Below are 23,708 nucleotides of genomic sequence, written 5' to 3' on the forward strand. Positions count from 1 at the left end.
CACACATATAAATCAACACATTTTATGTAAATGCCACACCAGGCCTCTCAGTCATGGTCATGTGTTTCTGCTTAATGCTGTGTTGTGTGACTTTGTTAATGTACATGTGGGCCTTGGGAATTCTGAAAGTTTGGGAAGCTCTGGATTAGTGGAAACACGGCTCAGATTCCGAGACAACACATGTTGCATAAATTAATACGTGCCATGTGCAGACAGATGATTTGTAGCTCACTACATTTTTCCTCTGAGGACGCTCAGTCTTTGTTGTAGGGAAAAGTTTCTCTCCAAGAAATACATTCTAGTATTTCGCCTCAAAGTACCAGTAATGTAAAGTAAGCTTAATTTTTCAACGTGATGCAGTGGCTGACCCTCTTGCTACACTTGTTTTACATTACATTTAATAAAATATCCTTATCATTTCTTTCTTTTCATGCAAGAAAACACAAGAATTGCGGCTTTTTATAGCAAGCAATGTTTATTAAAAAAAAACTTATCTACTACAAGAACTACACATAGAATCATATAAGGCCTATTTGATTAAACTACTATTGCTATTACTGTACAATATTGTACCAAAAAAAAGAGTGTACCTCTGTAATGTACAACATTGTATATACAAAGTACATCTGAACACAGGATTCTCCAGTAATACAGAGACAACTATAAATAGATTTTGACGTTACAGTCTTTCCTTTTTTTTTTTTTTAGTTCTGCTATTTTCAAATGGACACAAAAATGCATATTTAACAATATTCAACTCTGACAAATCATCCCCGCCGCACACACAAGCAAAGTGTTGTTCAAGTGCATGATGATTGATTCGAGATCGCAGAGGGTCCCAGCCCCTCTCGACAGCACAGGCCCGGGACAGAACACACACACACACCAACCACGGCCAAATGCATGTGTGAGTGTGAGCTTGTTAAACCACAAACACTTACAGTCACAGTCCCTCCAGTTGTCATGATGAGGTAAGAGTAACACAAATATACCAGGTAATACACAACAGTATACAGAGATTAAAAAGAAAAAAAAAACATTTATAATTCATTTCCTGGTAGAGAGAGCAAAAATATGAGATAATCAGTGTAATATTAGTCCGAGACTTTCCTCAAGAAAGTGAAATACAACGAGAAAAAAAAGGCTTTATTCAGTTCACCCTGAATGGTTTATCTCCACATTTGAAGTTAGTATTTGAGAAATCATTAAATTATTCCACAATCTATACCAGATCTAATTCTGCAAAGGTACACATTATCAAATACTCTCTGGAAAAAAAATAAAGAAGAGAAGAGTCTGTTTAAGGTCCTTATAGTTAGGTTTCCTCATTGTGTCTCGACTTAAAGCTGGCCTGTCACTGGTGTTACAGCAGTGATATTTCACGTATCCCTGCAGGCTTTTTTTTTTTTTTTTCAATATCTGATCACAAAAAAACACGATGCATATTCACTCAGGCTACTGTTGCTCAGTCCACAGCATAGGAGACGTGTCTTCCTGTGTGTTGCTGTTGGGTGACATCCCTTTATGATAAGTGGGGGGGGCATGTAAAGTATACTCTACATCACACGTGTCAAACTCAAGGCCCCCCCCCCCCCCCCCCGAGATAATAAGGCATGTCTCAAAAAATATTGTGCTGCTTTACTGAAATACAGCAGAAATACAGCATTACTATATTGCTGATAAGTTATTTCTACATTTATGTCATTTTGTGAATACTGAGGTTATTCCATGTACAAGTCAATTAGGGGTGGGGGGGTTCAATACAGTGAAATATTGCGATGTTCTGCGAGGCGATATTATATTGCTTTTGAGACACCAAGTTTAACTGCTGCTACAAATAAACATTAAACTTTTTGTGGATTAGCTGTTGTGCGAGTATATCGCAAATATTGTCCCTCCCTTAGCTTTCACTAATACCTGAACATGACACGTCTTTAATTTCAAATTTGATCTCTGATTTGCTTCTATAAAGCTTGCTTTACTCTGCATTTTATGTTATTTGACCTCATCTGGCCCCCTCTGTAATATTGAGTTTGACACATGCTCAAACAGACGCACACACAGAGAGAGAGAGAGAGAGAGAGAGAGAGTGCTACACGGTTCCACGTTTTCTCAATAACAGATTCTGAGCATTAATAAACAACCTGGGAAAAGAAAAAAAGTAATTATAAAAAGCTAATCTTGCACACTGGATGAGGTGGTTGGTTGTGCTACTGAAATGCACACAGGAGAATCCTCAGCTGATTATTAAACATACATACACACCATTAGAATAATAAAACCTTTTTTTTTGTTTTGACTTAAGTACAGTATATATTTAAAGGAGCAAGCTGTGTGGTTTTTTTTGTTTGTTTGAAGTTGTTGTGTAGCTGGTACTGCAGTGATGCAATCGGCCAGCTCGCCATTCGGGCAGCTGTCTGCGGCCCCAGCATGCAAGGAAAACCTGAAAAAGGGCGTTTTAGCTGCCACAAAACACCACCACCACCGCCGCCGCCACCACCTCACACCGATTTAGAAAACATACGTATGTGTGCGTGTGTACAGTCCAACATTACATATAAAAATGCTGGGTTTCAGTGGTCCCCTACACACATAACAGAGCTGCAGGAGAGAAGCAGTAGAACGCTTCAAGCTACCATCTGTCTGTCTTTTTTTTTATTGCTATATATGGATTTAGAATTACTGTTGGCCATTGGAAAAACTAACTGTTATTATGCTCCCGTTGTGGTACTAGTACTGAACAGCAATTAAAAAAAATATCACCAACATATCAAACACTGGAGCAAATGATAAAATAAAGCTCTTGATCACATGACTTACACTGATATTTGGCCCAGTTTTCTTTCATCACTCAATGAGTCCACTTTTTAGCGCCACCTGTCCTCCACTTCTGCAGCAGCAGCAGCAAGTCAGTGAGTTTCATTTTCACACAGAGCGAGAGAGAACTAAGCATTTCACAGTCTATTCTTAGGAGTCAAACAATCCCTTCCAGTCCGCTAGTCATGGGGGTCATCGAAAAAGAAAGAAAGAAAAAAAGAAACCGTCATAGTTTCTGCTATACAAAAATCAAACAGTGCTTTTTGCTCCTCACATAGATCTGTGTGTAATGGTGAGTAACACACTCTCCCAAACCCACTCAAACACAATTCCAAAGATCACAAACGAGCTCCAGGTGCTGCAGGTGTCCATCCTGAGTACTGTTCCGTTATAAAAGGTTTTTCTTTTTTAAATCCAGTGATCACTGGAATCTCTGTGATGGCAAAGGAAAAGAAGACAACTGCACCTCATGACAGTTAAAAGCTGCCAGGAGACGCTCTAAAGGGAACATGGCATCTTCAGAATTTCACCTGCACACCAAAGAAGTGAATGCTCCACACGGGTAGTGGGTTATGTGAAACAAGTGCTTCTTACACCTGGGAGAAGAGTTTTGCGTGGATCAGTGTTGTTCAGATGGAGGGGCATGTTAAGCCGGGCAGGATTTGTCGTTAGACTGGGGAGGAGGTGGAGGAGGAGGAGGAGGTGGAGCATGAGGGAGAGAGTGTGTGTGGCCTGGAGGTGGAGGCGGAGGCGTAGGGGGAACAGTGGAGGTTGGGGAGCCCATCGCCGGACTGCCACCTCCTCCGCTCTTTGGGAAAACCACCGGCTTGGGTCTTGTTGCTGGCGGGCGCAGCTCTCTAAAGGAAGGTACGGAGGAGGAGAGGGAAGAGGAGGACAGGGAGGGAGACGTGGCAGAGGGCAGCGGGCTGCGTTGCTGGCTCTTGGCCGGGCGGAAGGAGGAGGGTACATCGCTGGCAGAGGAGGCACTGCGCTGAAGTGGGTGAGCGTGTGAGGAGCTGCCCTCGCTGTCCCGCAGCAGTCGGGAGTGGAGTGGACTGGAGGGCTCTGAGGCTCCTCCTCCTCCACCTCCACCACCAATACCTTTCAGCTGCTCCAGTGTATCCAGAACCACATCAGGGGCGTGTGTGTGTTTGGAAGAGTGTCTCTCCGACTTACTGAGCTCAGTCAGCGCGGAACTCATCACTGTTTCGATGTCCTGCAACAGACAGACACATAGGACTTGTTAAAACTGCAGCCCAAATCGGATTTGTTAGCATATCTGAACTTTTCTGACAAACTGTTCATATATTACAAGTGATCAGATCAGATCTATTCTGATTAAAACGGATCTGTAAAAATCTCAGAATCAGAATCGCATTCAAAACCACCTCCATATGTGGTTTGAATCAGCTTTGGAAAAACTGGATTTGATGTGTTGTTCAAAATCAAAATATCAGATAGATACAATGTGGATTATGCTTAAAAATCCAATTTGGGCTGCAGTCTAAACAAGATGATAGATAGATAGATAGATAGATAGAGAGATAGATAGATAGATAGATAGATAGATAGACAGACAGACAGACAGACAGACAGACGTGTTTTATTCCACCACAGGTTGTGTGGAATTAAGTTCTTATCCTCAGTATAAACTTGTTCATATTTTGATGTGGTGATGCTACACAAAAGATGGACGCCACACAGTAAACGCAGCTACATGATGAAATTTGTAAAAAAAAGACTTAGAATGAAGCTTGTATTGTCGATTTCCTGGAAGTCAGTGAATGTGTCGTGACGGTGTTGCTAGAGGCCTGTCAATCATCTGTGTGGCCCTGTGATGAGCAGGAATTTAAGGGGGAAAAATATGTGCGTTTCCTGACAGTTTTTGTGCATTTTCTTTCAGGCAGCGTATACCATCAAAGTATATGGACTTAAAGGAAGAGGTCTACATACATCAATCAATGCAAGGCAAACAGTAGGTGGCGCCGTAACAAACAAGGGCACATTGGCTCGTTTACATTTACCTTAATATCAACTTAACTTTTTTCTTGCACAAAGTTCAAGCACTTTCAATGACCGATGTCTATTTAGTGCAATTTTCAAAAACTTTCCTTGAACGACCCTGAAGAAAAAAATTCAAATTCACAAACGTTCAAGGATTTCAAGGACACATGGGAACCCTGAACAGAAATATGCCTGCCCTTGTCTGAAATTACCTTAAATTCCTGGGAAATACATCTAATCTTTGGGAAAAATGTTAATTCCTATTAGGTAACAAATGTGCAAATAACTGTGTAATGTCACCAAACTGTACAGCTTCGTGGAAACCAAGCTAAAATAAAAACACCAGCATACACTAAGTTAGTAAGTGAACTGAGGGCAGTACCTGTGAGTCGTGCTCCACCTGGGCTATAACCTCCGGGTCCAGCGGTCTGTGGTTACTGAAGCTCTTGGAGCGCCCTGCTGTCGTTGTTTTCCTTAGCTGTGGACTCTCCACCTAAATATTCAATAACGGCCAAGATTAAATGCTTAGCAGTTCCACATTCCTTTCCTGCAGGTACAGTTAGAAGAAGTTACAGTACCTTGGTCTTCAGAGAGGAGTGGCGAGTGATCGAGTTGAGGATGCTGTGAGCGCTGACGGGTCGCTTGTCTCCGCTCTCTTTGATCAGAGCCCCCCCGACAGGAAGAGACGCTGTTCTCCCACCTCCACTGGCTCCTGGACTGGTGCTGTCACTCTCTGAGCCCCGGAATGTTCTTCGGATGTTCGCAGACTCGGGACGTTTCCTCATCCTGAAGGAGATCAATATTTCACTTAGCTCTTACGATCATACATCTGATGTTATTTGATGTTTATTGTTTGGTAGTCCAAATGTGAACTGAAACTGGTACACACTTGTTCAGATTGGCCAGGTAGATGTCAGCCACATGAGCTCCGGTGGGAGAGGGAGCACTGCCCCTAGTGGAGACCCTCTCCTCCAGCAGATCCCTGGAGACCACATCATCTGGCTTGGGACTTCCCCGTCCCCCGTCAAACCTGAAATAATCAGTCTGAGCTTAACACACCATTGCTAGTGAAGGCAAAATAAAGTATAGAAAACACATGTATACAACCTGTATTTGTACACCTGGCTATTAACATTTTTATTACCATATTTTAGTCTTGTATAATAGTTTTTATGTGGACCATCATTTGTGCCTCTTTGCACTGTTTTAACACACACACCATATTCCACTGTAAGTTAAACTTACTCATACTGTACATCAGTAAACCACAAATAGAGTCTATGTGTCGTGTGCACTTTGTCATTTCTCTTATCCACACCTTGTGTTTGCAGACTGTAGAGTTCAGTATAGTTACTGCATGCAAAACACTCCACTCAGCATGAGTATTCAGCATCAGCATAGTAGTATAACAGCTGAAGATGACAAGGAAGTTCAACCTTTATGATTTTATCATGACAACTTGACTTCCTTAACTACGGGAATTTCCAGTAAACTGCCACACAAGTGTTTGAGATCATTCCTCTTGATGATTGTTTGTTCTTGCTGTTGTTATCAAAGGCTTTTGGCCAAGAATATTATTTTTTTTGTTGATGGTCTGCTGCCAAGAATCTCTGCCATCATTGCATTTACAGCACTGCAGTTTATAATATTATAATAATGCTGTTTGCTAGCATTGGCTTTGATTCATCTGTGAAGGCCATCAGTCAAAGTATCTTCAAGAGATAGACATGGAAGAAGTCCTGAAAAAGCCTCTTTAATGGCTGAAAATGCCTTAAAGGAATACTTTACCGATTAGCATTTAGCTTTGTATTACTAGCGTAGGGGTAGTATTTTTGAAAAATTGTGCTTCCCAACCTCAGTTTCCCCCGAGTTGAGAAATTTCTTCATTCTTCTTTTTGTTACGTGTCCACCAGTGACACTCTGTCCGAGGCCTGAAACTGCAATGCAATGTAAACAGTGTCCACCATCTTTGCTAACAGTTATGCTAACAGGACCAAGTGTCACTGGTGGGCACGTAACAAAGAAAAGAATGAAGATATTTCTCAACTCAGGGGAAACTGAGGTTGGGAAGCACAATTTTTAAAAAATAATCCCCCTATTCTAGTAATTCAAAGCTAAATGCTAATCTGTGAAGTAAAGTAAAAAGTCCAGTTGCTTACTACACACCATTAAAATGAAACTTTGAAAGTCTGTAGCTCCCCCTACAGTTTATTATTTTATATTTTTAAGACCCTACCAATGTTCTATTGCTTTATCCTCACCCTCCCTTCTCCCTGTTTTTTTTTTTAAATTTTTCCTCTACGGAGCTCCCCCTACAGTTTAGAGTGAGAATACTCCTAGTCAAGTATTGTACTTTTGTTTTAAACAACACCGTGGAGCCATGTCCATGCCGGACCGTGTCCTACTTACATGCTACTGGGTTTTACAATTCTCGCCTTTAAAAAAAAAAAGCCAGTGCGATGTTAAATCGCGTGTGGCCCCTCGCTCTCTCAGACAATCGTTTCCTCTTCCTCTTTTCCTCCGACAACAGTTTTCTCTGCTTCTTAAATAATGCTATCACTGCCTTGCCATGAAGCAATTTGTGTTTCTCCGTAGACCTCGTTTATGGCGACTCTGGGTCGGCGGCCTTGATGTTGCAAGGCTGGTTTTCTGCTAACAGTAGAGGGAGTGGAGACAGCCCCCAAATCTCCCTGCAACGAGCCACAAAACCATCACAATGACTCTGAATTAAATGAATAATGTTCCCTACACATTAGAACAAATCTTACACGTCTTGCACCACAATATACTGGTGTGGCACCAGTCCATCCGCTCCATTGTGTCGTCCCTCCCACCAGTCATCAGAGGCTCGCTGAAACAGCAGCAGAGAAGCTCCCTTCTTGAACGACAGCTCCCGACTAGTGCGTCCAGAGTAGTCAAAGCGAGCGATGGCTTCGATTGGGTCGGACTCTGAAATAGTCAAGGAGCCTGAGATTCAGAGGATGGTGGACAGAGACAGGAGGTGACAGAGAGGCAGAAGGGTAGCGACAAACGTGACAGAGAGAGAGAGAGAGAGAGAGAGAAAAGGGAGGTGGAGGAGATGGGGAGCCAAATTAATGCATAGCAGGTTAGTGCTGCTGTTATTTGGTGAATAAGCAATGGTTAAAAAAAATGCTGAGCAGTGACAAAGCAGCACAATAACAAGGATATCGAGAGCAGGATGTGAGCTGGTTAAAGGTAAAAGCCAGAGTAACTGGTGAGGAAAGCATGGTGTGTGTGTGTGTGTGTCATTCACCATCTTCACTGTTGTGGATGACAGAGACAGCGTCAGGTGCAGGCTCCTCCACCAGGGGGGGCTCACAGTGGGGACTGTCACTGAAGTGGACACAGAGAGTAAATAATGCCATGAATATAGACCAAAGGTTATATCTCGATATTTTGAGCTGAATGGCGATAACGCGATAAACAATATAGATTTATTTCAGTCAAGCAATAACAAAAAGACAGTTCTAAGTCAAAGCCACACGTGCCAAATGTCACACAGTTGCAACAGAAATGTTAATAAAGCATGTTAATGTCCTGTACAACCAAATCCACATTGCTGGAAAATTAATTATGTAAAGAAATATGTTCAGGTGTTCCTCAGACACAGCAGTGCTACAGGCCTCAAGAATCCAGCTTGTTTGTCCTTCTACAAAACAATATATTCTAAAAAGCACGACACTCAGTCAGTTTGACATTTGTTAGTGAAACTGCGAGAGAGAGAGAGAGAGAGAGAGAGAGAGAGAGAGAGAGAGAGAGATACACTGAATGCAGAGAGCGAGTGCAGACTCGGAGCAGGGAATCAGACACTAAACACATTTTTTTGATCGTTCCACAGCGGTTATTGAGGCTTTTTTTTTTTTACTAACCAGCTCCTCATCGTGACTGTGTCTGTCGCCATGTGTTCACTACATGCAGGACTTGAGTAGTGAGCAGAGGAGGGAGGGGTTGTGCTCTCGAGCTGCAACTAACGATTATTTTCATAATCGATTAATCTGCCGATTGTTTTCTCGATTTATCGTTTGGTCCATAAAATATCAGAAAACCTTAAAAAATGCTGATCGGTGTTCGTCAAACCTGGAAATGGTGATGTTCTCAAATGTCTTGAGTATGATTTTCACGCAACATAAACAATATTGATACAACAATATAGTCTCATTATGTATCCTGCATGAAAATATATTGATATTTATAAGACACAATATGTCGCCCAGCCTTCAGTTAACATCTGCTTCACAGTGTGAAATGCATGTTCTGAGTAGTAGAAGCATGAACCTCCATAAAGCAAGGCCCTTGCCTAAAGCACATATAAAAGGCTTATTCTGCAGCGACAACAACCAACTTTTTTTTTTTACTTTTATTTTAAAGCAATTATACTCTTAAAACAAACACATAGCAAACCCACCTAAGTGTCACACACTGGGTGCAACAAAGCCCGGCCATGCCAGTGTGACAACCCTTTCCATCTACGCTCTCTTCAGCCGAAACTGACCTCGTCCTTTCATGCGATTTCCAGCCTAAACAGCTGCTGTGACTGGCAGTAATCACAATAACACTTGCCAAGACTGGTTATTACAGTAAAATTGAAATGTGGCCTTCATGTGCTTTGTGTGCGCATTCTGTGGTTCCCCCGGGCTGACGTGGTCAGGAGGTACGTTAATCTTCTGTGTGATGGGAGGGTAAGCTGATCCTTGTGGCCTCCTGACCCCGAGCAGACAAGTTGAGCCCCCATCACTCCACAACAACCCCGAATCAACCACCTGCCCCCTTCCCCACCTCTATACAACCTTTGTAGTCCATGCCCTACATCCCGTATCACTCCTCAAACCCCCCCTCTCATGCAGCACATACACCTTCTCTTCCCCAGCGCTCACCAGAAATCATCTCCGTGTCCAGGGGAGGTATAGATGGGGCCCTGCAGGTCGTGCCGTCCGGGGAAAATGGTGTCATGGTGGATGATGATAGTCTTAATAAGCTCGTTGACGTGAGCCTGGCAAGACACCTGGTCGTTGCCCTCTGGGACAGACATCAGAGTGGGACCAAAACAGATGGCCAGGTTGTAGGGGTCCATCATGTTGTCCTCGCTGTACTGAGACAGACTGAGAGGGAGGGAGGAGGGAGAGCACAGCCGTTTAGAGGGCATTATCTCATCCTGTTTTCCTAAATACAAACTGACTGTGCAAACAAACAAACACACCATGAGATGTAATATGCAGCCTACATTACTCCCAGGCTCCCTTACCGAGGCTCCTCACATTTCAGGTCTCCTACATTCTCTTTGGTCTTTCACTTCCTTCTCTGAAACATAATGGACTGACTGGACAATATGGGGTGTGTGTGTGTGTATATTCCTGTATTTGTTGCCTCTTAAGGACCTTTTATGGCATAAACACTGACCTTGCCAGGACCAGAGGTCCTCATGAAGACCAAAACCCAGTCCTATCAAGGCAGAACCTCATTTTTGAGGAACTGGTTTAGGTTTAGGGCTCAGATTTGAATTGTGTTTAGGTTCAGCTAAGGGTTAGACATGAACTGGTTATGGTTGAAGTGAGAGATACGGTTTTGAGAATGGAATTAAATGCAGAGCAAGAATAGCTGTGCAAGGAAATGAACTCAATGTGTATTGCGTTTTAACAAAAACCAAAATTGCACTAAAACACACATTTGGGGAAAAACAGGCTGTTGACAGCCTTCCATTTCAATTAAGTGTGACATAGGTCCTCTTCATGTGCGTCACTATTTGGACTCCCTGGTCCTCATGGTTGTACAAAAACGTCTTTCTCTCAGTGCCAACTCTTTTTGTGGAGTTTGTCCATGTCTTGTTAAAGAGCTCGGATTTGTGGTTAAAGTGAAGACCACTGGGACCCTGTTTGTGGTGCTGGACAGTGCAAATAAACTTGAATTTATGTGGGAAATTAAACTGGTTCTCAAGGAGGAACACTTCCTGTTCAGTGTCATAGCGGTAAAATGTCCTTTGGACTTTGGACTTTAATTAGGGTGATTTTCCACAAAGATTGATTTGGTCCGAGGAGGCCGGAGATAGATCTTCTGGCCTCATTGTAGTGATTATTAAATATATATGTGTGTGTTCTTGTATTTGTTTCCGCTTTCAGATTGTTTGGCATAAACACTGACCTTGTCAGAACCAGTAGTGGCCAAAACCTGGTTATGGTTAAGGTTAGGGATAAGGCTTTTTCAGGCTGTGCTATTGTGTGTGTAATGGGGACGGGGTTAGACTCCAATGCCTTTGTAAATCAGTTTCAAATGGATTCTTATAAAACACCATGTTTGTTTATTTTTGGACACTCGGTCAAGGTTTGGTAATCCATTTCATTCTGCTCTGCTTCATTTGACACAATAATAATAAAAGTGGTGCATTGTTTTGTATTGTAAGTGATAATAGGTTGTGATTAAGTGCAGACTAATGTATACTGAAGGCAGATACTGTAAGTGCTAACCTGACCCTAGAGACTGATGTTTAACTGGCAATTTGTCGCTCTCTGTACGAGACGTGACAGCAATAATTCTGTTATTATCCTGCAATTATCTACTTCATTTCCCGAGATTGTCACAGTTCTGCTGGTTTAATTATCGTGGTTGTTTCTGACAACACACGGTGGCTTTTGTTGTCCAGCTGCTACTGTGTTATTGTCCATCTTTCCTATGTTAACATTAACCATTTTCCTCTCATCAATTCTCCAGGTGAATGTGTGTGTGTGTGTGTGTGTGCCACCTGCTACTCACTGGTGGAGAAAGGCAAACAGGTATCTCATGATGATGAGTGTTTTGTTCGGCAGAGATTGCAGAACTTTCTTAATGTGCACCGCCCGCTCCTGGAGGCTCTCCATTGCTGAAAAATGACACGAATCGTGACGCCATGACGATTCATTTTCAACCAACAAACAAACAAATGCACACCAAACAACAACAACAACAACAACAACAACAACAACAAAAGAACTCACAGACACAGGAAATGAGGTCATGAAAGACTTCTTTTGGGAAGAGGGCGTGGTCCAGCCCTCTAAAGTAGAGCTTCAGGACACCGGCAATGGAGTCCATGTCGTGGTCGTTCTCGTCCCCTGCCAGCGGGTCCTCACCTGCAAGAGAGAGAGAGAGAGAGAGAGAGAGAGAGAGAGAGAGAGAGAGAGAGAGAGAGAGAGAGAGAGAGAGAGAGAGAGAGAGAGAGAGAGAGAGAGAGAGAGAGAGAGCATGATAACTAAGCACAGCCTCAACTCTTGATTTTTAAAATCATGCTTGTGTTTCCTGTTTGATCAAATACCTCTCTCAAATGCATTCTTGATGTCATTGACTTCCACCTGAGAGCCCGACACTCTGAAGATGCCCTCATGCTGCAGACCTACACACACACACACACATCAACAAAGGACCCGTCATGATTCATTATTCATACATCGGCAATTTCCTCATTGCTGTTGTGTAAAGCCGAGAAGTTCCGTAACAAAAAAAAAATCCAAAAAAAAAAAAATCCCCCAGTTTATTTTTCTAATCCAGAACCAATCACACTTGTCATAACACGGCAACCAATCAGCACACGGGAGGAGCCGGTGCTAAACCTATCACTTCACTGGAGAATTTCACTCACCATGGCGACTGATGAAGCGGATGCAACTCTCCACCATCAGAGGGATGGTCTCACCTGTGTCCTAAAACGAGGGGAGAGGAATTGTTAGATGCTGCTGGTGGTGAGGGGAGAGGAACACGGCATGTGTCTTGTCAGGAGGATTTACACACATGGCTGTGCATGCACACGCATCGACGCACACATTTTGGAGAACGGGTATCAGACATGGGGGAGAGAGAGAGAGAGAGAGAGAGAGAGAGAGAGAGAGGGTGGGCATAGTACCCAGCTGTTGCTAGGAGACAGCTCTTTTCCCTTTTTCCTTTGTTTGCAGTTTCCATAAATCTCTCGGAGGTGAGGCCGTGAAATGTACGTTAGAGACTCTGCGTGGATATTTATCGTCAACTGTGCTTTCTCACACCGCACGTTAAAACTTATATTATGTGTTGAAAATGAACAGTTTATTTCTCCGTGAAGTGAGAGACGAAAAGAATACAAAGCACCCACAAGAGGGAGCCACAAGCACCGAGACACTGCAGCCGAGCATCTTCTTTCAATCACTTGTTATTTTCAGTTTGCATGACAGTACGGCACAGACAGACTTTGAAGTACACGGAGCGTTGGGTTAAATCAATCTGTGGAATGGTGTGACGATCGTGACCAAACTGCTGCTTAGCCTCTAGATAACCCATGCATCCTGTGGGCGGGGGTATAGTGTGTGAAAACATGTGGCTCGAGTTAAAAACAAAAACGCTCCAGCTCGCAGCTCTTCTCAGCTTCAACTGAGAGGCTCACACTGCCACTCAGAAACAAAGTCATGACAGATAATTACCTGCTTCCGTAAGGCTGAGTTTCTCCGTCCACTGCACAGGGGGAGAAAGGAGAGGGAGAGAGAGAGAGAGAGTGAGGAACAGCACCCTGTCATTATGTCTCCAGAGAAAGTCTATTTATGCTCACAAATCTGGTAACGCTCCATTTGTACTCTCTGTGACATGTGCACATGTTTTGAGAACATCTATAAACATTGAGAGGGAAAATAATAACCCTCGTTGCCAAGAAATCAAAGTTTGATGCTGTGATGGTATATGCAAGTGTTGTTTGCATGTGTGTGCATGTGTGTGTATTTCCTCCCTTCGCCACACCTACCTGGCAAGGCAACAGTCACTCTTCTGACCTAAAAGAGGGAGAAACAGGAAGAGGGGGAGGGGGAGGGGAGAGAGGAGGGAGGGAACAGGGGTATGACAGGAAAAGACGGAGTAAGACATGAGGCAGTTGTAGTAAAAACACGAGGAAATGACTTCAGACGGAGCCGAGCAAACTTCCCACTGACACTGTAACGCGTACAGCGTAGGAAGGGCTTTTCCTGCAAGCTTGTGGAAACCGAACTCCCTCAGCACACACGTACACGCACAGCTGCATCCACACATGGCCACTGTCACCGTGACCTAGCCCTCCTTACACACGGCTCGTCCTCATTAGATTTATTGGACTCATTCTGCTTCACTGCTTGAGTTTTGATGTGTCCTGATATTCCCTGACCTGCCTCTGGGCACTAGACCTTTCCTGAATCCATCTCCCTCCTGCTGTGGAGCTCCCTCCCTCCCTCTCTCTCACACATGTGAACTTTATTTCAGAAAAGTTGGACTGTAAAATCATACAATAAAAAAAAAACCATGATGCACATTAAATTGTGAGTAGATCTTTATCAGTGCTTAATTCTGCATGTTTTGATATCTGGGAAAAAAAATCTGCATTTTTGTGGCATTTTTCACGCATGTGTTTCCCCAATATTTACACATTAACAAATACTTTCCATCGACATTAGCTGTAGCTGTTGTGAAATGCCTCGATGTAATGCAATGATATATAAATATGACACTTGACACTTGACCCTACGTTGTTCCTGATGGCTGTGCTATATAATCATTTGAAAAGTGCTATATAAATACAGACCACTTACCATTAACAGTTAGCTGAGCATATGACATGGTCTTCAAAATACTTTACAACTGATGTTGTATAAATTCTTATATGGTTACAGAGCACTGTTGATCAGGAGGCAGAAGAAACAGCATCATCACAATATCAATCAAATCTATATTTCTGTCAAGCTCAAAGGCAAGGCTGGGTGATATGGCCTATAAATGATATCTTGACATTTATTAGGTTATATCCCGATATTTCTCGTATATCGGGATATAAAGCTGCACACAGGTTGTTTCTCCGTGCTAATGAAAAGTTCGGTCAAAGGAGAGTGACAACACTCTGGATATTAAACGCTCAAATGAAATCGCTACTGTTTATGATTTATGATCTGTATTACATGCTTAAAATACAGATCCTATCCTGAATCCAGCTCCCTCACACACACACACACACACACTTGTTTCAGCTCCTTATCAGAAGTGATCTGCGTCACAACTTAGCCGCCTAAAAGATTTAGTACATGACATGACCATTCAGGTCCACTGGGCATGTGTGTGCAGGTGTTAACAGGAAACTGATTGTTTGCTTAGTTTGGCAGGAAACAGCAACGGTGAAAAGAAAGGGGCGGGATTTCTGTTATGAGACCATCGGGGTGAAACTGGAAATGAACGAGCGTCATCGATCAGGTGTGAATGAAGGTAACTGTGTTATTATTGTCAAAAGTTTTCAAACTAAGCTGTGTTTTTAAACCTTTCTGTTTAGCCCCCTGTATAAGGCTGAGACAGTGCATTTTAAACCAAAACAGTGATATGGATGAAGGGACAACGTCTAAAATGAGTAAAGGGACACTCACTCTCTCCCAGGGTCTTCTGAATGAGGTCATGCTTGGCCTCAAGTTTGGTGATCAGGTTCCTGCCTTCCAGAAACTCTTTCAGTTTCTACAACACACACACAAAGACACCGGGGTCACCAACATATGCTGATGATGCTCATCAACGCAGTGACGCTTCGTCAATTTGTAGAGAGGCTATAATCTGCTATAATCTATGCACATAATCTGCACTGACCGTGAAGTAGAACTGCTCCGTCTCCTGCTGATTGGCCCTGCGCTTGGCCAGGCTGGGTTTGCTTAGATAGGATTCACTGAACGTTGACTTGACAGATTCCATGCTGTTGCTGTGGTGGAAGCACTCGGAGACATCAAAGTCCTCTACTGTCACCATGTCTTGGATGGTGGACAGCGTGGCCTCCATGGTTTTCTTCACCTGCAGTGTAAAATAGAACAAGAGAAGCTGTGGGTAAAGGACACACAACAGTCACATGGAGTCAGAGGAGAGGATGCAGAAAAGATGTGTGACCTCTTCGTTCTCGATCTTGAGTGTTGACAGACGGGACTGCAGCTGCTGACACCGCTGGAGAAGGTCGCTTTCCAGTGGCTGCTGTGCACACATCACTCCCATCTACAAACATGACCAAAAAACACATTATAACACGGATGTTTGCACTCATTCACTCGTGCTTTTTCATGCACAGGTAAAAATTGAGCAACAGTTGTTAGCATGTTAAGCACCATTCCGAGTCTTCCTATTAACCACGAACTTTAAAATATTAAATTCTTTGAGCTTTTGTCATTTCATCATTTAAAAATACAGACAAAGCTAAACATCAGCACTGTACCATGTCTCCCATGTGGGACTGGAAATCGAACCGAGCTGGGGGACAGAAGACGTTGTTGTAGGTTTCCATAAGTTTCTGTTTGTCTCCATTGGGCTCCAGACTCTCTGCAGCCCCGTCCAAAGTCTCCAGGCCGGTGTGTTTGGACGCCTCTACGTTCTGCTCTGCAGATAAGTACGTCCTTAGGGCTCGATGCAGGCTGGCGTGGTAGCCCAGGTCACAGCACTGGCACATGAACACACACACACACACACATATGTGAATAAATGGCAAGACACATTCAAAAGGAATGAGAGAAGTTAATGACTCACTGACTCCCAACCAGTGACAATTGCTCATTACGCCATGTTGAGCTGTACATTCAGTGCTATAGTAATCACTTTAATAACTGTAAAAAATGACGCACTACAGGTTTCATCAACATCTACACAACAATGTTTGAGGTGACACATCTGTCTCGTGGAGCCTGTCCTCCAACTCAAACCTCAAACAACCATCTTGGTCGCTTGCAGCAGTGGCAGCAGATTATTATTTTTACATTTTTTAAATAGTTGTTCTTCTGTGAACCCTAACCCTAACCTCACTAACACTTGCACCTAATTGAGTTGGGGGTTAACCCCAGGACAGGTTGTTCTTGTGATAGCTGGCAGTATAAAAACGCCACTGCTACACGAGCAACATTACCATAAATTGTGTATTTAGTTAGTGGGAGAAACATTGCCAAGTAACCCATCACAATTAATTTCTTCGTTCACCAGGAGCAACAGGGTGAAAACACCAATGTTAACTCTCATTTTGCTTTCACTACATCGATCCATCCATCTTCTACCTATATCTACTTTATCCTCCACATGAGGGTCACGGGGGGGGGGGTGCTGACATAGTGCAAAAGGCGGGGTACACCCTGGACAGATCTCCAGTCCATAACAGGGTCACATTCTATTTTTAACTTTTTATAGTCTTAGTGTTAATATCTTTATATATTCAGGAAATGCATGTTTATTATGTATTATCTTTATCTTTACTGCTACACGAGCAACATTACCATAAATTGTGTATTTAGTTAGTGGGAGAAACATTGCCAAGTAACCCATCACAATTCATTTCTTCGTTCACCAGGAGCAACAGGGTGAAAACACCAATGTTAACTCTCATTTTGCTTTCACTACATCGATCCATCCATCTTCTACCTATATCTACTTTATCCTCCACATGAGGGTCACGGGGGGGGGGGGGTGCTGACATAGTGCAAAAGGCGGGGTACACCCTGGACAGATCTCCAGTCCATAACAGGGTCACATTCTATTTTTAACTTTTTATAGTCTTAGTGTTAATATCTTTATATATTCAGGAAATGCATGTTTATTATGTATTATCTTTATCTTTACTGTCTTTGCTGCTGCGACGATGAAATTTCCCCACTTAGGGACTAATAAAGGACTCTCTTATCTTTTTACCATGCTAATTAGCTAGCCTTGACAGTACCAGCCTGTTGAGCCTTTCACAGGATGTTTCTCATATACCGTTCAACAGTCATTGTAGAGTCCCAGTCTGTTTTTGTTTTTCTAATTTAAACAAAAACAGCTAAAGCTCTTGGCAAACAACCATCACCAAAATCTGTTATATGGGTGGTGTACGTAAAACACTGTAAAACATTTTGCGTGTATAACAGAGACAACTGAAAGTGAGTATCTGATCTGATATCCTCCACAAGCTCAAACTCAGGGACACACACAAAACACACCGCCTCTGCAAATGTTAGCTCCTCCCACAGAGAAACAAAGTGTGGTTATACTCACATCAATGATGTCGGCGAGGTCATGGATGTAATATTTGAATACGCAGCTGTTAGTGGCCTCCAAAGCAAGCAGGTACTCATTCCTGGCCTTTATGGCCTTTAGCCTGTTCTCCGTGTACTTGGCTTGTCTCTGACAAAGAGAGAGAGAGAGAGAGAAGACGAGGATTGAAAAGGAGCGAAGTTCAGAAAACAGTCAAGAATAAATGAAGCAAGGTAATGGCAGGTAGAGGAGAGGAGAGGAGAGGAGAGGAGAGGAGAGGAAGGGATAATCGGTGTTAAATGTGAAATGCCGCTGTACTGATTATGGATAATAAACCATGTGGAACCATGTAGCTGTGACCGGCTCCAGCTGCAGTGGACAAGGTTATTCATTAAATCATTCATGAGAGCCACGCATAAGTCATTGTGGAGCGCTCACAAACAGTCTCGCTCCAAAAAAGATGGGGGAATAGCTAAGGTAGACATGAATATGAAATAAAAGTTAAATAAAAACAGATAAGAAAACGCAACAAAAAGCAAAACTTATGGTGCTTTTCCATTATACAGTATAGCACTACTTGGCTCTCCTCTACTCTGCTTTTTGTGCTTCTCCATGAGGGATAGTACCTGGGAACCTGGTGTTCTCTTTAGTACCGCAGTACTGCAATGCAACATTACAAATAGCAAGTGCCATAAAAAAAACAAAAAAAAACAAAAACAAGAAGCAGCAGCTTGTCTCTTGTTACCCTCCATTTCCCTTCCCCAGGCACTGCTCACCTTCTCCTTCATCTTCTCGATTTTTTTGACACTGGAGCGTCGGACAGGCTTTTCGTCAGCCTTGATGTTAGCCAGGGTGTCGGGGGAGCGCGGTGTCTGGCGGTCGTCCTGTCGGCCGGAGCGTCCCATCTGCTTCTCCTCTTGCTTCTCCGCATCCTTCAGCTTGGACTCTGCATTGATGCTGTCTGTGTTGTAGATGTGGTACGTCTTCATCACCTGGGAACCAGATTACATCTTCAGATGAGGTATGCGTGCACAAGCATAATAAAACGTGGAATAACGCCAGTTGGCGTCACAAGGAGATGGAGACGCAGAGAGACGTTTTGGACAGCACTGGCAATATTTCAGTCAATGAGTCACACACGCAAAACCTTCTCAACTGGTGGTATGACTTAAACATGAGCACTTGAAACAAGCGTGTGTGCAGTGTCAGCCTTATTGTGACGACCGCCACCAGAGCCATCATTACATTACTCCGAACACAACAGTCAGAAACTCTATGAGTATGTATGCGAGAATGTGGACGTCACTCAAACCAGATCTATTTCTATCTCTTCCTACACACTATAATTACAGCTCGAGACCTGTTTTTATGGGCTTGCAGAGCTGAGGCTATAGGGTAGCTTGCGGCTCACAGCCATGATGTAGTAGGAAACTTCACACAAACACACACACACACACACACTTGCGTGCCCTCACACACTCGCACACACACCACAGTCCAGCCCCCATCCTGCTCCAATCTGTGGGTGCACACATACACAATGAAACACAGACCAAGACAGCGCCGTAAGTGTCTTGGTTCTTTTGGCAGTGCCACAGCATGGACATGTGTAACCAGATGGTAATGTGAGAAAACCAAAACAGAGCGGCAACATTTACATCAGATTGTCCAATTAGTCTCAATGTGCACGACGACGCTCCTTAACTGAAACACAAGTGTTAAAAATATCAGAAGTGCACAGGATATATATATTAAGGTGGTTTAAAACAATACTTCTATCTATGCTAGTGGCTCTGTGAAGCTGTTCTTAACGCTGTGTTCAATTTGTAGTCAAATTTCTGACTTCACTGTATTGTTTCCCCCCCACCCCTAGCTAACACCATACAAACCTTGCTACTTTTACTGTTAATAGCACTTGTGTTGTATTTGTTTCGCAGTAAATGAGTCATACACATAATAATACATATAATTTTTAGCCGCAGATATGTTGCTACTCTGTTTGTGTGCATAAAATGTAGAGCAGTGTCGTCGACTGGTATTGCTAACAAAGGCTAACAATGGCTAGCTTGAGATATGTTTGCGTTTTCTACTTCTCAACTGGAACCATTATTCGAGTTCTGAAGTAAATGGGACGTTTCGTAAGCAGTGGCGCTTTAAATAGCAATGACAGTGACCATGCTAACGCTCTCACGATGACAATGCTAGCATACTGATGTAAAGAGGATGTTGTTTTGACTGGAATTTAAAGGTACAGTGTGTGGACGTGTGTTACTGGTGTTACATCACCTGACCTGACGTCTCCCTTCCAAGTGTGTTGGAGAACCTATGTAGCCTTCTTTCATTCAAAAGATATTACATTTGTCCTTTGTGGGCTATTGTAAAAACATGGGGGTCCAAAATGGCGGCCTTCGTAGAGCTGACCTGCCTCCTGATATAAATTTAAAATGCTCATTCTGAGATAATGGAAACCAACAGACACTTGCACTTAAAAAGTAGTGTACACATTTTTTTTATCTTAAATGTCAGCTTAATGAAAATAATTTCACATCATTTTCAACCACTGGACCTTTAAGAAACATCCAGGGTCATTTAACTTTCAGATAATTCATCAGACTAAAATGTATCAAACAAGCTGCAAAAAACAAATGTAATTTAGGCTTAAATTACTTCTTGATATCCATGTCAGGTTGCCAAATTCCGAGAATTTTCAAAAATGGAAACTTTCCATAGGAATCAACGGGAATAAACTGAAGGTTTTGTGTAGCCATACCAAAATGTTTACAGCAGATATAAAATATTTTGAATGCCACGTACACCATCCAATGTGTGGAGGCTTTTCACACCAGCTAATGTTGATGGAAAGTTTTTTTTTGTTTATGCATAAATACACGAAGAATGCCACAAAAATGCAGCAGCATGTTGCCAAGTGCCAAAATGTTTTCCCAGCGTTCAAAACATGCAGAGTTAAGCATTCATAAAGTTCTAGTTCTCACAAAATAAACTGCATCAAGTTCTTTTTTTATTTCATTTCAAAATGTTTATATTTGTTTATTAAATTTCCAGTTGTTTCTCATTCACTTCCATAAATTCCCTTAATACTCACGGAAAGTATGTAACTTGGAATATTCCAGAATTAGAATTCCCATAAGAAATTGACAGGTAATTTTCCTCCCCTTTGCAACACTATATCCATATCATGTTTGTGTTATATTCAGGCTTTTTTTGTTTGATCACAGCAACACACAATGATGGCCTCACATATTGTGAGCGTGATGGCAAAGGTGTCTCTTACCGTGTAAAGCTCGTTGAGAACTTTCATCAGGTCCTCCTGCAGCTGTACACCAACCTCTTTGCTCTAGAGAGAGAGAGAGAGAAAGAGAAAAGACATTAATGTGAAGGAAGAGCTCCAAACCCTCAGTACTCAGTGTCATCACTCGCAGCTTCAACCTGCTTTTCATCATCTGGCTCTTCATCTCTCTTATCTCAGTTAATGGCGTATATATACTCAGCTATGTGGTCAACCTAGAAACACATCATCAGTCACGACCAGAGAATCTGGCTGAACAGGATTGGATGAGTTTCTAGTTCAGATGAACACTCGAGGAATAAGTAGACTTGATAGATGTGGAGTTAGAAGAGGAAGCTACAGATATTGATCGCTGCATGATGGAGGGGTGAGTGGGAGGGGGGCGAGACCAGAGGAGGCAAGAGGGAGGAAGAGGCAAAGATAGGTCAAAGTTACACAAGATGAAAAAGATACAAAGTGGAGGCAGACGGCGAGTTAAAGCGGAACTTTGCAGTATTTTTAAGGAGCTTTAGAGTCATTGTGACGGTTAAATTGCTTGCTTTGGGGGAGATTGGGGGCTCCTCCGACTGTCTGTTAGCAGAAAACCAGCCTCATAAGATCAGACCCAGTGTCCTCAGAATCAGGAGGACAAATTCAAGGACTTTTCAAAATCTTTCCACGACCAATTCCCTCAAATCCGGGGCCGAATGTGCTGACACAGCTTAAGATGGGAGAGCAACTTGTAAGTGCATGCAGCACACGCTGCATCTGGCCAATTGCCTGTCCTTGGGATCTTGGGCAGGCCTGTCTTTTATTTGCATTTCTCAGGCATAACATCATTTGCTCTAAAATAAGTATTGGAAAAGTGTAGAATATGTCAGAGGTGTTTATTAATTAGGATTTAATGAACACATTCAACTGAGAGAAAAGAATAATCATGGAAATGCAATCCACTGCAAACCATTGCTTGAGAATAAAAAAAAAAAACCCTGCCTTGTCAGGGTTTATCCACCCTTCACTAACTGATTCATGAGCTTCATGTGGATGATGGAGGCTCAGCGCTTATTTCAAAGTGGACAAAGACCAGTTTGACCTACTTATTTGGGCCAAGTATCAAACAAAAAGCTCTGGAAGCACTTGCTGCATCCCAAAAAAAACTTCTGACCTTTTCCTGCACGTTGCAACCGCATTGTTCTCATTTGTCTGCTGCATGGAAGGAAAATGAAGGAGGAGAGACAGAAAAAGCAAGAGTCAACAAATGAGGAGAGTAAGAACGAGAGAGAGAGAGAGAGAGTGAGAGAATAAAGATTCTGCCAGCACATGTTGTGAGCATCTGTTTTCTCTGGAGAAGGGCACAGCCGAGGTGTGGATTACAGCAGGGTGTCAGGGGTGAATTGGTGGAAAAAAAAAAAAGAAGGATAAAAGGATAAGAAAAAAGTTGAAGGGGGCTTATGGAGAGAAGGAAACAGAAATCATTATGATGACTTTATGTGTGAGAATTACCGAGAACATGAGGGGGGAGGAAGTGACATGAGGGAGGAGATTTAGGGCACTGCAGCAGATGAAAGCGAGCTTTAGCACCTTTACTCTTTAAAGTGCTTCAGGAAACTCATATCAAGTGACAACCTGCCGACATACAGGCAACCAAAAAGCAATCAGCCGTGGCCGAGTCCTCCTATCTATCAACTGTGGATCTCGACCTCTGGACTTTCCATTTTGCCTCTGGTCGTCTAGTCTGAAAAACCAAACCCGGGCCCAGCTTGAGATCATTTACTCATTAATACAGTCGGATTCTTCAGGGATTTCTCTCTGTAAGTGACAAAAATCATACACACACTGCACCAGCAGTATCAGAACATTATTTTGAAAGAAAATCCCAGATGAACATGCTAAAAACAGGCGATTGATAATAATCCCATTACCAGTGGTTTGATGGTCTGCCTGTTTTTATCACTGGTGCATTAAATGTGACAACACAATAAATCAAACGAGAAGAGGGAGAAGAAGAAGAAAATCAGCCCTACTACAAACGGTCATGGCTAACATATAAATAAATAAATAAATCAAATCAAATCCATATATGTTGGGAAAACAACTTGTGCATTATTGGTATCATGTGGTAATGTTCCAGCTATTTTAAATTTCATAACAATAAATATTGAACTGAAAGTCGACTGTACTAGTGTAGGTTACATGTCAAGAGCTGAAACAATCACCCGATTAATCGATTATTAATCCATTATTAAATGAACCGTCAATTATTGATAGTCGATGAATCGGTTCGAAGCATTTTTTCATGATTAAAACAAGACTTCTGATTGTTTCAGCTTCTTAAATGTAAATATATTCTGGTTTCTTTGCTCCATATAACAAAGAAATCATTAATTGAAATTTTACGGACCAAGCGATTACTCAATTCATCGTGGAAAATAATCGACAGATTACTTGTTGAATGTCACAGAGTTCCCATTCCTCCACTAATTTTCAAGGTTTTTCCCTTTCATTTGTCAAGTATTGATAAACCAGAACTCAGTCCCTGCCTATCTTTCTGGTCCAATTCTCTAAATTCTTTCATTTTCTTGCTCTTCAAACACATTCCCTTGTGTCTCATCCCTGTTTT

At 42.5% G+C, this 23,708-nt stretch overlaps 1 protein-coding gene across 3 annotated transcripts in view; it reads right to left on the minus strand.

The window, feature by feature from the left end:
• Positions 1-453: 453 nt before the first annotated feature.
• Positions 454-23,708, minus strand: part of srgap2 (SLIT-ROBO Rho GTPase activating protein 2) — a 65,536-nt gene continuing 42,281 nt past the window's right edge. Inside the window, exons 4-24 of one of the 3 annotated variants that reach the window (XR_009240392.1) lie at positions 21,095-21,157; positions 18,579-18,794; positions 17,824-17,952; positions 16,028-16,249; positions 15,709-15,810; positions 15,418-15,615; positions 15,204-15,288; positions 13,571-13,598; positions 13,257-13,287; positions 12,449-12,509; positions 12,125-12,202; positions 11,808-11,942; positions 11,587-11,692; positions 9,717-9,941; positions 8,096-8,175; positions 7,590-7,788; positions 5,711-5,851; positions 5,400-5,607; positions 5,204-5,314; positions 4,206-4,321; positions 3,960-4,033 (exon numbers count right to left, since the gene is read on the minus strand). Coding sequence is in view for 2 of the 3 variants with exons in the window: in XM_058631048.1 (XP_058487031.1) it covers positions 3,464-4,033; positions 5,204-5,314; positions 5,400-5,607; positions 5,711-5,851; positions 7,590-7,788; positions 8,096-8,175; positions 9,717-9,941; positions 11,587-11,692; positions 11,808-11,942; positions 12,125-12,202; positions 12,449-12,509; positions 13,257-13,287; positions 13,571-13,598; positions 15,204-15,288; positions 15,418-15,615; positions 15,709-15,810; positions 16,028-16,249; positions 17,824-17,952; positions 18,579-18,794; positions 21,095-21,157 (2,988 nt within the window). In the remaining variant the exon portion in view is untranslated. Of the gene's footprint in view, positions 4,034-4,205; positions 4,322-5,203; positions 5,315-5,399; positions 5,608-5,710; positions 5,852-7,589; positions 7,789-8,095; positions 8,176-9,716; positions 9,942-11,586; positions 11,693-11,807; positions 11,943-12,124; positions 12,203-12,448; positions 12,510-13,256; positions 13,288-13,570; positions 13,599-15,203; positions 15,289-15,417; positions 15,616-15,708; positions 15,811-16,027; positions 16,250-17,823; positions 17,953-18,578; positions 18,795-21,094; positions 21,158-23,708 lie in introns of all 3 variants that reach the window. The other 2 variants (XM_058631049.1, XM_058631048.1) reach the window with 2 other exon arrangements.

This window comes from Solea solea, chromosome 6 (assembly GCF_958295425.1).
Source record: "Solea solea chromosome 6, fSolSol10.1, whole genome shotgun sequence".
NCBI lineage: Eukaryota > Metazoa > Chordata > Actinopteri > Pleuronectiformes > Soleidae > Solea > Solea solea.